This window comes from Eretmochelys imbricata, chromosome 24, assembly GCF_965152235.1.
Source record: "Eretmochelys imbricata isolate rEreImb1 chromosome 24, rEreImb1.hap1, whole genome shotgun sequence".
NCBI classification, from domain to species: Eukaryota; Metazoa; Chordata; order Testudines; family Cheloniidae; genus Eretmochelys; species Eretmochelys imbricata.
The window spans coordinates 14954879-14968272 of record NC_135595.1 but is presented as its reverse complement, the minus strand read 5'-3'; the positions used below and the strand labels follow the sequence as shown (position 1 = coordinate 14968272).

General features: G+C 50.6%; 1 protein-coding gene across 1 annotated transcript in view; it reads left to right on the top strand.

Annotated features, from left to right (window-relative positions):
* Positions 1–13394, top strand: part of LOC144279949 (IgGFc-binding protein-like) — a 141026-nt gene that overhangs the window by 19283 nt on the left and 108349 nt on the right. Inside the window, exons 4-12 of the mRNA XM_077841654.1 lie at positions 11–351; positions 1155–1728; positions 3482–4080; positions 7017–7584; positions 8333–8922; positions 9437–10010; positions 10281–10480; positions 11105–11246; positions 11967–12298. Coding sequence (XP_077697780.1) covers positions 11–351; positions 1155–1728; positions 3482–4080; positions 7017–7584; positions 8333–8922; positions 9437–10010; positions 10281–10480; positions 11105–11246; positions 11967–12298 — 3920 coding nt within the window. The remainder of the gene's footprint in view (positions 1–10; positions 352–1154; positions 1729–3481; positions 4081–7016; positions 7585–8332; positions 8923–9436; positions 10011–10280; positions 10481–11104; positions 11247–11966; positions 12299–13394) is intronic.

The window sequence follows — 13394 nt, the reverse complement described above, 5'->3', positions numbered from 1 at the left end:
ATCTTTGTAGGTAACCCAACCCATTCCTGCAGCACTGTCCAATGCAGGAAGAAAGAGAGGTGTCAGATTGTAGATGGCCACCCGGTGTGTGTGGCTGAGTCAGAATCCACCTGCTGGGCTCAGGGAGACCCACATTATCACACTTTCGATGGGCGGAATTTCGACTTCATGGGCACCTGCACCTACACCATCGCCAAGACCTGCGGCTCAGACTCAACTCTCCCGTCATTCAGTGTCAAGGCCAAGAACGACAACAGGGGAAACACGCGTGTTTCTTATGTTGGTTATGTGACTGTCGAGGTCTATAATGTCACCATCTCAGTGGTCCGATATGAGACTGGGTTTGTGAGGGTAAGAGAGCAACGTGAATAAATACTGATACTTTGTTTTCTGCTTATGTTTGAAGGGTACATTTGGTGATGCTAACATAAAGTCACATTTGGCAGCTGCTGGAAAGGTTTACTACAGAGTTTTACTTCAGATTTGAACAACAGCTTGCTTGATATTCGAGCCCTGGGTTCCCCCTCTTCCCTCAGCTCTGCCGGTGCCCCTTAATCCTGACCCACAGCCCCCTGCTATTCCAGCCCTGGGCTCCCCCCTTTCCCTTCACCTCTGCCAGTGCCCCTTAATCCTGACCTGGGATCCCCTCACACCCAACTCTGCCAGTGCCTCTCAATCTAAACTGACAGTCCCCCTGCAACTCCCGCCCTGGGCTCCCCACATACACATAGACGTGCTGGTGACCATCAATCCAGACCCACAGTCTCCCCGCAACTATCCCAGCCCTAGGCTACCCCCTCCAGTCCCCACATACACATAGCACCACTAAACCAGCTCTGGAATCCCCCCTCCCACCCCCCAAGTTGCTCATGCAATTCTCTACCTCTGTCTTCAGCAGAGCATGTCAAGCTACATGGTGGCTTTGTATAGAACAATCTGTGGCTGAGATTTCCAAGGATGACTTGGGTATGTAGCTACATTGCAATTAATGGAAGTTGTGTGGCTAAATCCCCTAGCTAGCCTTGCAAATCTCAACATATCATTATTTATTATATGTATGCAGTGGCACATAGTAGCCTCAGTCCCTCACTGTGCCAGATTCCTTTGGGTAATGAACCCAAAACAATGACCGTTTCTTGTGGTTCAATTTCCAGGTGAATGACCAGCGCTCCCGCCTCCCCATCTCTGTTCTCGAGGGGCAGCTGAGGGTGTATCAGAGTGGGGGCTCTGTGGTCATCGAGACTGACTTCTCCCTGAGGGTCTCCTACAACTGGGGCAGCTCCCTGGTGGTGAAGATCTCCAGCAGCTTCTGGGAGAGCATGTGCGGCCTGTGTGGCAACTACAACGGGGATGCGAGGGATGACTTTGCCACCCCGGCTGGGGCACTGGCTGCCAACCCCGTGGAGTTCGGGAAGAGCTGGAAGGTGGAGGATGGGGACAGGTTCTGCTGGGATGACTGCCACGGGGAGTGCAAGAGCTGCTCCCCAGAGCTGGTCGGCAGGTACAAAGCTGAGCCCTTCTGCGGCTGGATCACCAAAAAGTCGAGTGGCCCCTTCAGCCGCTGCCACTCCGTGATCGACCCCAAAATCTACCTGGACAACTGTGTCTACGACCTGTGCATGAACGATGGCCTCAAGGAGATGCTGTGCCAGGCACTGACAAGCTATGCCGACACTTGCCGGAGAGAGGGCGTGGCCATCTCTGACTGGAGGACACCCACGGGGTGCTGTGAGTATACCCAGGGTGACAAAGAGATCATAGAATCATAGAAGATTAGGTTGGGAGAGACCTCAAGAGGTCATCTAGTCCAACCCCCTGCTCAAAGCCAGACCAGCACCAACTAAATCATCCCAGCCAGATGCTGGCTCATGAGCGAAAGGCAGCAGGTTTTAATATCAGAGTTTGAAGTCAATGGCGAAATGTGAATGGGAACAGGTCCTCAAGAGGCCTAAAGAGATTTGTAGAACTTAGTGTAAATATCATGAAGAAAAGGAGTACTTGTGGCACCTTAGAGACTAACAAATTTATTTCTCTAAGTCTCTAAGGTGCCACAATTACTCCTTTTCTTTTTGCAAATACAGACTAACACAGCTGCTACTCTGAAACCTGTAAATATCATGGAGGCTCTGAGATATCATGGATGTGGTAGGACTGCACAGATAGATGTTTAAGTGCCTTTGGAACATCACAATGAGACCCGATCTCTCTGTATCAAACCTCAGTGGTCCCCAGCTGGCTTCTGTTGAATAGCTCTGTCTTCTTTTAACACTTGTGCTGTTTGTTAGGCACCTATAAACTAACAATAATGAGACTGTTTCTTCCCTGGTGGAAATTGGCATGACTTCTTTGACTCTAGCAGAGGTTCTGGCCAGAAATTTCTGACTAGAAATATTTGCCAGCATAAGACTGGCAGTTAGGGTTGTGATTCCTTGTGACAGTTTTATACTAGCAAACAACCCTAATGTAGACACAATTATACTGGCAACCATAGGAACACAGTACTGGAAGGGACCTCCTGGGTCATTGCATCCAATCCCTCCAGTTGCAGTCATCCTATCATACAGTCCCATTCAGAATTTTGTCAGCTCCATCTTCAAATCAGTGAAGTTCTTTACTCAACTGCTCCTATTGCAAATCTGTTTTCGTGACTCGTGGCCAGTTTAGCCTCCCTTGTTCTTGTTCCAATGTTTTCCTTCTTGTTTAAACATCTCCTTTCCTTCCTTGGTGTTCCCCTCGATGTATTTATGGAGAGTAATCACCTCCTCTTCTTTGCTAGGTTAAATAAGCAAAGCTCTTTTAGTCTACTCTCTTAAAATAGGCCCTCCATTCCCCATATCATCCTACTTGCCCTTCTCTGCATCCACTCCACTCTGATATGATCTTTCTTCAACATGGGTAACCAGAGCAGGACACACCGAAGTCCTTTTGCCACATTGCTTAATTCATCCGGGGAAATGGTATGAGCTATATCAGCATAAGGACTCTTTTGCTGGTATAAGTTCTATCCTCACTGGGGAAGTTTGCTGGTGTTGCTATACCAGCATACCCTTTCTCGTGTAGACTAGGGATAAGTGGTGGATGAAATAACCCTCTCAGAAGGTCTGAGGTGAGGAAGTGGGTAGGAGAAATGTTCATGGTAGTCCCAGTGGGTATGTCTAACAGTAATGGGACAAGATGGAGCAAGGAAAAATATATCAGGAAAAAATGTCCTAATGGTGAGGTCTATCAGCCTACTGACGTAGGATGGGTGGGAGCCTCATTGCTTCAGTCATTTAAAGTTAGACTGACAAAGCACTGAAGGTGATGGGGGCGGTGACATCTCTAGTTCTTTGGGTCAGAGCTCACTGTAGGTTCAGGAGTATCATTAGGGGCTGCTATGATGCAGAATTTCCAGCTGGGCCCCCTCAGACCTGTGCCAAACTGTTTAATGCTACAGGGGAGCAATATTCCCAGTGACCTCAGTGTCCTGTCCTTTTGACAGCTCTGCCCTGCCCGGTGAATAGCCAGTATAAGGCTTGCGGCTCTGCATGTCCTGCCACCTGCAATGATCGAGTGACCCCTAACAACTGCTCCTTGCCCTGCGTGGAGACCTGCCAGTGCAATGAGGGCTTCGTGCTGGACGCTGGGAAATGCATCCCCAAGGCTAGCTGCGGATGTGAGTTCCAGGGGCGTCTGTATGATCTCGGAGAGCAATTCTGGGGAGACAGCGCCTGCACCAGACGCTGCCTTTGTGAACCGCAAACCAGGCAAGTGAGCTGTCAGGCCACCGGATGCAGGACTGGGGAGCAGTGCCGGGTGGAGAATGGCATTCAGAACTGCTACCCCGTCAGCTACGGAACCTGCTCAGCTTCGGGGGACCCTCACTACATCAGCTTTGACAGGAAGAAGTTTGACTTCCAGGGCACCTGCCTGTATCAGTTCGCCGGGCTGTGCAACAACAGCCAGGACCTGGTGGATTTCCAGGTCCTAGTTCAGAATGACCATCGGGGCAGCCAAGTCGTGTCCTTCACCAAAGTTGTGCAGGTCAAAGTCTATGAGGTCGATATTGTGATCAGCAGGGAAAACCCTGGCAGAGTCATGGTGAGTGTATCGAACCTTTCTACCCTTTCCTGGTCAGTCATCAGACCTGTCTTCCTTTGCCATGTTCAGTCACCGAACCTTCATTCTTTCCTGTGGTCAGCCATCATTCTTTTCTTCTTTCCTGAGTTCGCTCATTTTACCTTTTCTTTTACCCAGGACACTGTGATTAGATGTTTAATTCAACCACATTTTCAACACACAATGAAACTTCTGATGTATATTTTGGACGTCAGGTTGCTGACGGTTTTCATACCTAAACCTTTTTTGGTAAAAAGTGCAGGTTTGGTGACAAGAAAACTCTTTGTGAATTTGTGTCAGTTTCACCAAATTGTTTCAATTGGAAAGAACCCTTTAAAAAAATCCAAACCATTCAAATGTTCTGTTTTGGCATTTTAAAACAAAAATTCAGTTCAAAATGACTTTTAATTTCAAATTTTCCATTAATTTTATTTCTAAAACTATCATAAAGACAAGACAAGCTTGAAATTCAACCAAAATATTTTGTTTTGGGTCAAATGGAAAGTTTCATCTCCCCCCATATTTGCTTTTTCATTCATTGAAAATTTTGGAACCTTTCATTTCAGTTCAATGTGATTTTTTTGGGGGGGGTGGGTGGGTTGGAATTGCCAGCCAACTGAAAGCCCGTTTATTCTCCCAGCTATAATTTGGAGCTGTCTGGAGCTGCATCCAGCATTGCTAGGACAATGCCCACATCTGCCTCTCTCTCAGTTCTCGGGTTGCCAACTTTCTTATTTCTGAAAACTGGATCCTCTTTCCCGTCTCTTCCCCCGAGGCCCCATCCCGCATTTGCTCCTCTTTCCCCTCTCCCCGCATCACTCATTGCTCTCCTCCCTCAACTCCAGGGTGAGCAGTCCCAAGGGACTTGCAAACCCCATCTCCAGCAGGCTGCCTGGCAGTACAGGTCAGAACGGCGCTGTAGCCACCCAGGGGACTAGGAAGAAGCCCTCCTGCAGAGCAGCCTCCCACCTCCTTCCACGCTGCCTGCCCAGCAACCCCCTTCCTTGTCCGCTCGAGCCCTTCCAATAGAGTTGCCAACTTTCTAATTGCACAAAACTGAACATCCTTGCCCCGCCCCCTGTCCTGCTTGTTCCCGGAGGCCCTGCCCCTGCCCCGCCCCTTCTCTGAGGCTCTGCTCCCACTCACCCCAGTCCCCCTCCCTCTGTCACCTGCTCTCCCCTACCCTCACTCACTTTCTCTAGGCTGAGGCAGGGGGTAGGGGTGCGGGAGGGGGTGAGGGCTCCAGCTGGGGGTGAGGGCTCTGGGGTAGGGTCAGAAATGAGGGGTTCAGGGTACGGGAGGGGCTCTGGGCTGGGGCAGGGGGTTGGGGTACAGGAGGGGCTGAGGGTTTGGGTTGGGGGTGTGGGCTGTGGGGTGGGGCTGGGGATGAGGGGTTTGGAGTGAAGGAGGGGGATCAAGGCTGGGGTAGGGCATTAGGGTGTGGGAGGGGGCGCAGGCTCTGGGAGGGTGTTTGGGTGCGGGAGGGGGTTCCAACCTGGGGCAGGGGGTTCGGGATGTGCTCTCCGGTCAGGCGGCGCTTATCTTGGGCAGCTCCCGGTTGGTGGCCCAGCAAGGCTAAGGCAGGCTCCCTGCCTGCCCTGGCTCTGCGCTGCTCCCAGAAGTGGCTGGCATGTCCACTTTTCAACTGGACTTTCCCGCTGAAAACGGGACATCTGGCAGTCCTGCTCAGTTTCCCCAGCTCAGATGTAATTTCATGTAGATAATCAGCCTAACCTTACTTTCCACATTGCTGCTCTACAAATAAGGCCTTCTCCGTGCATGTCTGCATGGCAAGCGGAGCCGAGTGAAATGTGGACTGAGAACCTCACAGGGAGTTTAGACATTTCCAAATTTTGTTTTCATCCCAAAATGCGGTAAAAAATTGAAATGTGGAAATATTACATTTTAATATGTTCAAGTGAAGAAAACATTTCAAGCTGCTCAAACAGAAATGTTCTGATCCAGCTTGTTGAGCCACATTTCAAGATTAAATCATATTTCCCGATTGCCTGATAGGAGCTGTAGTTCCTGACACCATTTTCTCCTGGGGGACTATATCCCCCATAGTACAACCAGAGTCATGTGATACCCATGATGCTCCAAGCAGTGGAAATCTATTACAGGGAGTTGAAGTCCTCCAGGGAGTCCAGCCCATAGGAGAGAATGGGGACTGGAACTACAGCTCCCATAAGGCAATGTGCAATAGGGAAAAAAAGCTTAATTACGTTTTTTCTGATTCAAAATGAAACATTGTGGGGCAGTTAAAAAATGAAATATTCCAGTTCAGATTGAATTGACCCAAAATGACTATTTCATTTTGATTTTTCTGTCAGGAAAATAGAAAATTTCTAGCAAAATCAAAATTTTCTGCTAGTAAATTTTAAATTTTCAGAAACTGCATTTTCAGCTGCAAAAATCATTCTGATGGAGAATTCTGAGCAGCTTTTGCAAGTTATTTCTCCTCAGATTCATTAGCTTTATTCCTTTTCTATGTTCATTTGTCAGCCTTTCTGTGTTTCTTCTCTTTTTGTGTTTAGTTGCCATAAATTTCTTTCTTTGGCATTTTGTCATTGTACCCCTATCTCTTATTCTTCTATCTCCAGTCATTGGTCATTGTGCATTGCGCTTCATTTGGGAAACTTTCCCAAATTGAAAAGTTTTGATTTTGGAATCAATAAAATGTCATTTTAAAAAACTACTTAACCTGCAAATGGGAAACGGAAACGTAGTTTAAAAACATTTTTAAAAAAGGAAAATAAAAAATGAACAGAATGAAAATGAATTCAAAATTCACCATTTGGGTTTTGTTTTCAACCAGCTCTACCTGGAAAGTTCGTTAGAGGGGCGGGGTTCTGCAGGTTCAAAGGTGCTTGCTCAGTGTCAGACCATTCTCACTGATCCTTTGGCATTGATTCTAGGTGAACAGCGTGCTGATCAACCTACCATATAGCACCAACGACAACAAGATCTCCATATTCCGGAGGGGGAAGGAAGCCGCGATCCAGACTGACTTCGGTCTCACTGTCACCTTTGACTGGCAGGGCCGGATCACTGTCACAGCTCCAAGCACCTATGCTGGAGCCGTGTGCGGTCTCTGTGGGAACTTCAATGGGGACAAGGGAGATGAGTTGACCATGAGGGGCGGCACATTGGCCCCAAACCCAACGGCCTTTGGGCAGAGCTGGAAGGTGAAGGACATCCCCGGCTGTGTGGAGGTTGCCAAGGACGAGTGCTCAGATCTTGAAGCTGTTGAGAGACGCCAACGAGGAATGAATGGGGAGTGCGGGATCCTCCTAGACAAGAGTGGCCCCTTCCGAGAGTGTCACAGCAAAGTTGACCCCGAGGACTACTTCCAAGACTGCGTGTACGACTATTGCTTCTTCAAAGGCCAACAAGCTGTGATATGCCAGCTTATCACTAGCTATGCTGCAGCCTGCCAGGCCGCCGGGGTGACTATATATGCCTGGAGGACCAACTCCTTCTGCAGTAAGTGGAAGCAGCTTGGGACTGTCTTCTGTGATGAAAGTTAATGCACGAGGGAAAGAAAACAGGGTCTTTGCTCAAGGGCAAGACAAGTTGGTTGGTGTTCAGGGAAGGGGATATGAGCTGTTTCTGCCCTAGCAGGTGCGGGCTCTGATCTAGCCCCAGGGTGGAGGGACTGGCCAGCTCAGGGTGGACATGGGAGAGGATATGGGGCTTTTCCCCTCTAGGGGGCACCAGCTCTGATCTGATCCCAAGACAGGGGAACGGACTGGCTCACGGGCAGGGAAATGGAATTTGGGGCCTGTCCCCTAGAGGGTGCGAATTCCAATCCAGGCCCTGCCTGGGGGCGAGAAGTTGACTCAGTGTGGGTTGTCCAGGGAATGGGATATAGGGCCTGTATTTCACGAGCATGTGAATCTTATGCAGGTCCTTATTGTACGAATGAGCCTGTCACAGAGCTCACGGTAATAACTGGAGGTAAATACACCTGAGCTGCCAGTGTTAGAAAAGGTCAAGAGCTGAACGGGCCATGGAGACTGAACTCTTCTCTCTCAAGGGGTCCTGCAACGACATATTGGCAAGGCACAGTATGAAGGAATTTTGCCCGGCAGCTTCCTATACTGCACCCAACAGACTCCATTCTCCAGGGCTGTCATCAGGCTCCCTTCTTCAGCCCTTACATTGTTACATAGTTCAGAATCCATCTAGTTTTCTTTTTTGGGATGCTAAAGTCTTGTTGTTTCAATGGCAGGTCTCTCCTGTGCCCAAAACAGCCACTACGAGGTCTGCGCCCAGGGCTGCCAGTCCACCTGCAGCAGCCTCTATGCCCCAGTTCAGTGCTCTACCCAGTGCTGGGAAGGCTGCGTGTGCGATGAGGGCTTTGTGCTCAGCGGTGATGAGTGTGTCCCTATATCCCAGTGTGGCTGTGTCTACCTGGGATTTTATTATAAGGCTGGGGAGACCTTCCACCCAACATGCCAGGAGCAGTGTGTGTGCCAGGCCAGCGGAGACGTGGTGTGTAAGGGGTTGTCCTGCCGCCCTAATGAGGAGTGCAAGCTGGTGAATGGTATCCGGAAATGCCAGCCAGTCGGATCCGCAACGTGTTCTGCTGCCGGAGACCCCCACTACCTCTCCTTCGATGGGGTTGCCTTTGATTTCCAAGGCACCTGCACCTACATCCTGGCCAAGACCTGCACCAACACTGGGAACCTGACATCCTTTGCTGTGAAGGTGGAGAATGTGCCGTGGGGCAACGGGAAGGTGTCTGTCACCAAGCTGGTGTCCGTGGAGGTCTATGGGCTCACACTCACCTTGCTGCAGAACAAGAAGGGGCTTGTCATGGTAAGTCCTGCTCAAAATGGTCCCATGGGTTTGAAACCAGCCATGGGGTAGCCCCACAGATGTGGCAATGCAAGAGGCACTTGTCTCACAGGTCAGTCATTAGAATTAACTCTCTGTGGAGACCCCAACTGGGGTCAAAGACTGAGTGTGTGATCCTGACTTCATTGACACCACTGTAAATCCAGAGGCTTCCCACTGAAAAAAGTAGACTATGGATTTTCAATGGAACAAGTGACACCAGAATCCAGTCCTCACCTCATTGCAGCGAGTGGATGATTGCAGATTAACCCCAGGGAACTGAGATCAGAATCCAGACCTGTCCCCGTTAGACTGCAAGAAGTGACTCTGGTTTTACCTTGGGATCAGTGAGATGAGAATCTGGTCCTAACTTAATTTAATTCAGTGGAGTCACTACAGATTTAACCAGGTGTCACTGAGACCCTATCTTGTGCCCACAGCCCACCCCTACAGCATCCCCTCCCCCGGCTCACAGGGAATGCTCTTTCTCTTCCAGGTGGACGGGGTGTCCCACAACCTCCCTGTGGTTGTGGCCGATGGGCAGCTCCAAGCATATCAGCACGGTGGGAACGTGCTGGTGCAAACTGACTTCGGCCTCACCGTGAGCTACGACCTGGTTTACCACGCCAGAGTCACTGTCCCAGGGAACTACCAGGGCCAGACGTGCGGCCTGTGCGGGAACTACAATGGGCGTCGGGACGACGAGTTCCTGCTCCCGGACGGCAGCGCGGCCCCTAACGTGGCAGCGTTCGGTTCTGCCTGGAAAGTCCCGATCCCGGGGGTGGCCTGTGACGACGGATGCGCCGGGAACAGCTGCCCGGTCTGTGAGGAGAGGAAGAAGGACGTCTTCAAACAGCGCAACTACTGCGGGCTCCTCACGGCCCCCGACGGCCCCTTTGTCGCCTGCCACGGCATGGTCAGCCCCAGCGTGTATTTCAACAACTGCCTGTATGATGTGTGCTTGGGCAACGGGGACCCCCAGGTCCTGTGCCAGAGCATCCACAGCTACGTGACGGCCTGCCAAGAGGCCGGGGCCCCCATCCAGCCCTGGAGGAGCGCCTCCTTCTGCCGTAAGTGCCGCGATGCTGGTGTAACACAAGGGCCTGTCCCACTCGCTCCCCTCCCGCTGGGGGGGCGGGGAGAGCGATTCTAGGTATCTCATTCCAGGCCTCTGGGCTTCCTGAGAGACTCCTTTGGGTGGGAACCAACAAGGTCATATTCCCTTATAAAGGTGATCTGGTCCTCTCGTCCCTGTCAGATTCTCCTCTCCTTCATGTCTGTCTCTCTAAGGTGTGGGGTGAGATCTCTCCAGCCATCAATTATTTTTCTCTCTGCTTTAGCTCTGCGCTGCCCGGCCAACAGTCACTACGAGGTGTGCGCCGACCTCTGCACCACCACCTGTGCCAGGATCACCGATGCCAGGAAGTGCCCAGACACCTGCGCCGAAGGCTGCCAGTGCAACGATGGCTTCCTCTTCGATGGCCAGGGCTGCGTGGCTCTGCAGAGCTGTGGGTGCTTCAAGAAGGGGATATATTACAAGGTACTGCCCCCTTCTGGGGTATTAACTCCTATCCATTCACTTCCTTCACGCCCTGCTCTCATCAGCCATGTTGGATCAGACCATTGTCAGTTGCCAATGGCCTATACATGAATCTCTATAGAAAAGCAAAAGACACTAAAGGTGCAATACTATTTCCATGAATCCTGGCTCTGAAAGGGGAGTTGTGTCTAGTGGATTAGAGCAGGGTGGCTGGGAATGATAACTAATGGCTTCTATCCCTTGCTCTGGGAGGAGAGAAGGGTCTACTAGTGGTTTAGAAGAAAAGGGGGGATGGGATCCAGGACTCCTGGGTTTTATAGCCAGCTCTCGAGGAGAGTGGGGTCTCTGTCAGATCAAGTCAGGGATTTTATCGTTGGCTTTTGGATCAGGGACTTGACAGTCAAGAGGTAAAGAAAAGAGCAAGGGAGGTGGGAGCCAGGACTCCTGGGTTCTGTTCCTGGCTCTAGGAGAAGAGTGAGATCTAGTGACTTAGAACAGGGAGGCTGGGAGACAAGAGATGTGATTTCTATACCAATATATAGGCTACATATAACTGAAAACCTCCTCACTGTAGAACTATATTTGTCTGGGTTACATTGTATTATTTCTCCTTTTTTCAAACAGCCCAACGAAACGGTCCTGAAGAACAAGTGCCAGCAAAGTTGCACCTGCATTCCTTTCCAAGGAGTCACCTGCGAGGCCCATAGCTGTGCCCGTGATGAAACCTGTGAGATCAGAGATGGAGTCATGCAATGTATCAACAAAGGTAAAGGAGCGTGAGTGAAAGAAGAAGAGAGGTGATTGTAGAGCTGGACATTAGAGCAGATTCAGTGGAGTCACAAAAGCTGAGGATCTGGCCCAGAGTAGAGTTTCTGTCCTGAGATCTAGGAGGGGAGTGGGATCAAGTGGTTAGATCCGGGGGGCTAGGAGCCAGTCCACCTGGGTTTTATCCCTATCTCTAGGAGGGGAGTGAGTTCTAATGAATTATATGGGTAGGAGACTGGGGGCTGGGAGGCAGGACATGTTAAATCAAGTAACTGATTTTATCCTTGGCTTTTGGATCAGGGACTTGACAGTCAAGAGGCAAACAAAAGTCTCCTCTGTTCCTGCTTTTAGGTCAAATGTTGAGGTCCTTACACTATCTAATTACTTAATCCCTACTCAGACAGAGCTTCCATCCTGCATCTTAGCAGGAGGTTAGACTACATGACCCTTATGGTCCCTTCTAAACATCTGATTCTATGATTCTACAGAAGCCAAGGGAATTTCTTCCTCATCAATTACTGAACAGGGACATATAGTCTAGGTCTCTCATCTGTAGCAAACTGTCTCTCGTTGACTCCTCTCTGGTTGTCCCCTCTTCCGAATGACTTTGGTGGGCCAGCTGGTTCTGGTTCTGGAGAATTTTGGAGAATAACTGTGCTGAACTGATCTTGCCTGGCATCTAGCTCTCACTCATGGATTGCTGGGATTTCTCCCCTTTCAGATCCCTGCAAAGTCCTGAAGTGCCGGACCAAGGAGACATGTAAGATTGAGGACGGCCGTGCGATGTGTGTTCCCAACTACACTGGAACCTGCTGGGGCTGGGGGGACCCGCACTATCACACCTTCGACGGGCTGAACTTTGACTTCCAGGGCACCTGCACCTACACCCTGGTCAAGTACTGTGGGACCGACCCCACCCTGGTGCCCTTCACCATCACTGAGAAGAACGACAACAGGGGGGGCAACCAGGCTGTCTCCTACGTGCGCCTGACCAACATCTACGTCTATGGCTACAACATCTCCATCTACAAGAAGGAAGTTGGGAAAATCAGAGTGAGTACAAAATACAAAAATGGTTGGAGAGGTTACATTTGGAATAAAAACATCTCCCCACCCCTCCAAATATATCTATCTTTGAATCCATCCCCACTTTCATCCTTGTACACATCTATTTATCTATTCTCATACCTGTGCATCCATCCTCCCTTCCATCCCCATACAAAGCTCTTTGTCCATCCATCTGTAGGGGGGCAACTCCCCTGCTCCGAGAGAAAAGGCTGGGCTGACTGGGGAAGCAGCCACAGCGGGCGCCACGCTCCAATCAGGCCACAGCTGGCCCTGTTATAAGGGTTCAGGGAGGAGCTGGGTCGGTCTCTCTCTAGCTGTGGAGAGAGAAGGACCTGGCTGCCTGGGAGCTCAGGGTACCAGGAGTAGAGCAAGGCAGGGGAAAGGCAAGGCAAGAGGAGCTGGGGAGCTCCAGCCTGGCAAATCCCCAGGCTGAAGCCTTGCTAAAGCCCAAAGCAGTTACTGGGATTGCAGAGGTGCAGCCCAGGGTTAGACAGGGGCAGCTGGTCCAACTCCCTAGCCTGTGATGAGTGGCTATTACAGACTGCAGTCTGCCCCAGTGACCGGGGGCTGGATGGAGACTGGCAGTAGCCACTGAGGCAAGATGAGGATAGGGGGTTGGGGGGTTCCCCTGGGAGGGGAGATCTAGACTGTGGGTTACTGCTGGGGAAAGAACCCTGAGGTAAAGGGGCACTGGGGTCCAGCAGGGACACGGGGGCCCTAAGTAAGGTGAGATACCAGCCTGCAGAGGGCGATCCAGGCTTCACAAGAGCTAATTCCCAAGAGGACCAGCAGGAGGTGCCACACCGGTGAGTCATTGCTACGCTACACCATGCCCATACACATCTATCCATCCCTCTGTCTATCCCCCACACACATCTCTTTCTCTCCATCTATCCCATCCATCCTCATGCACATCTATCTATCTAACTATCAATCAATCTAGCTATCTATCTATACCCATACACCTCCTCTTTCTCTCTCTCTCTCCCCCATACACCTCCACTATCTCTCTCTCCCTCCCCCCATACACCTCCTCTTTCTCTCTCTCCCCATACACGTCCACTATCCTTTCCTCTCTCTC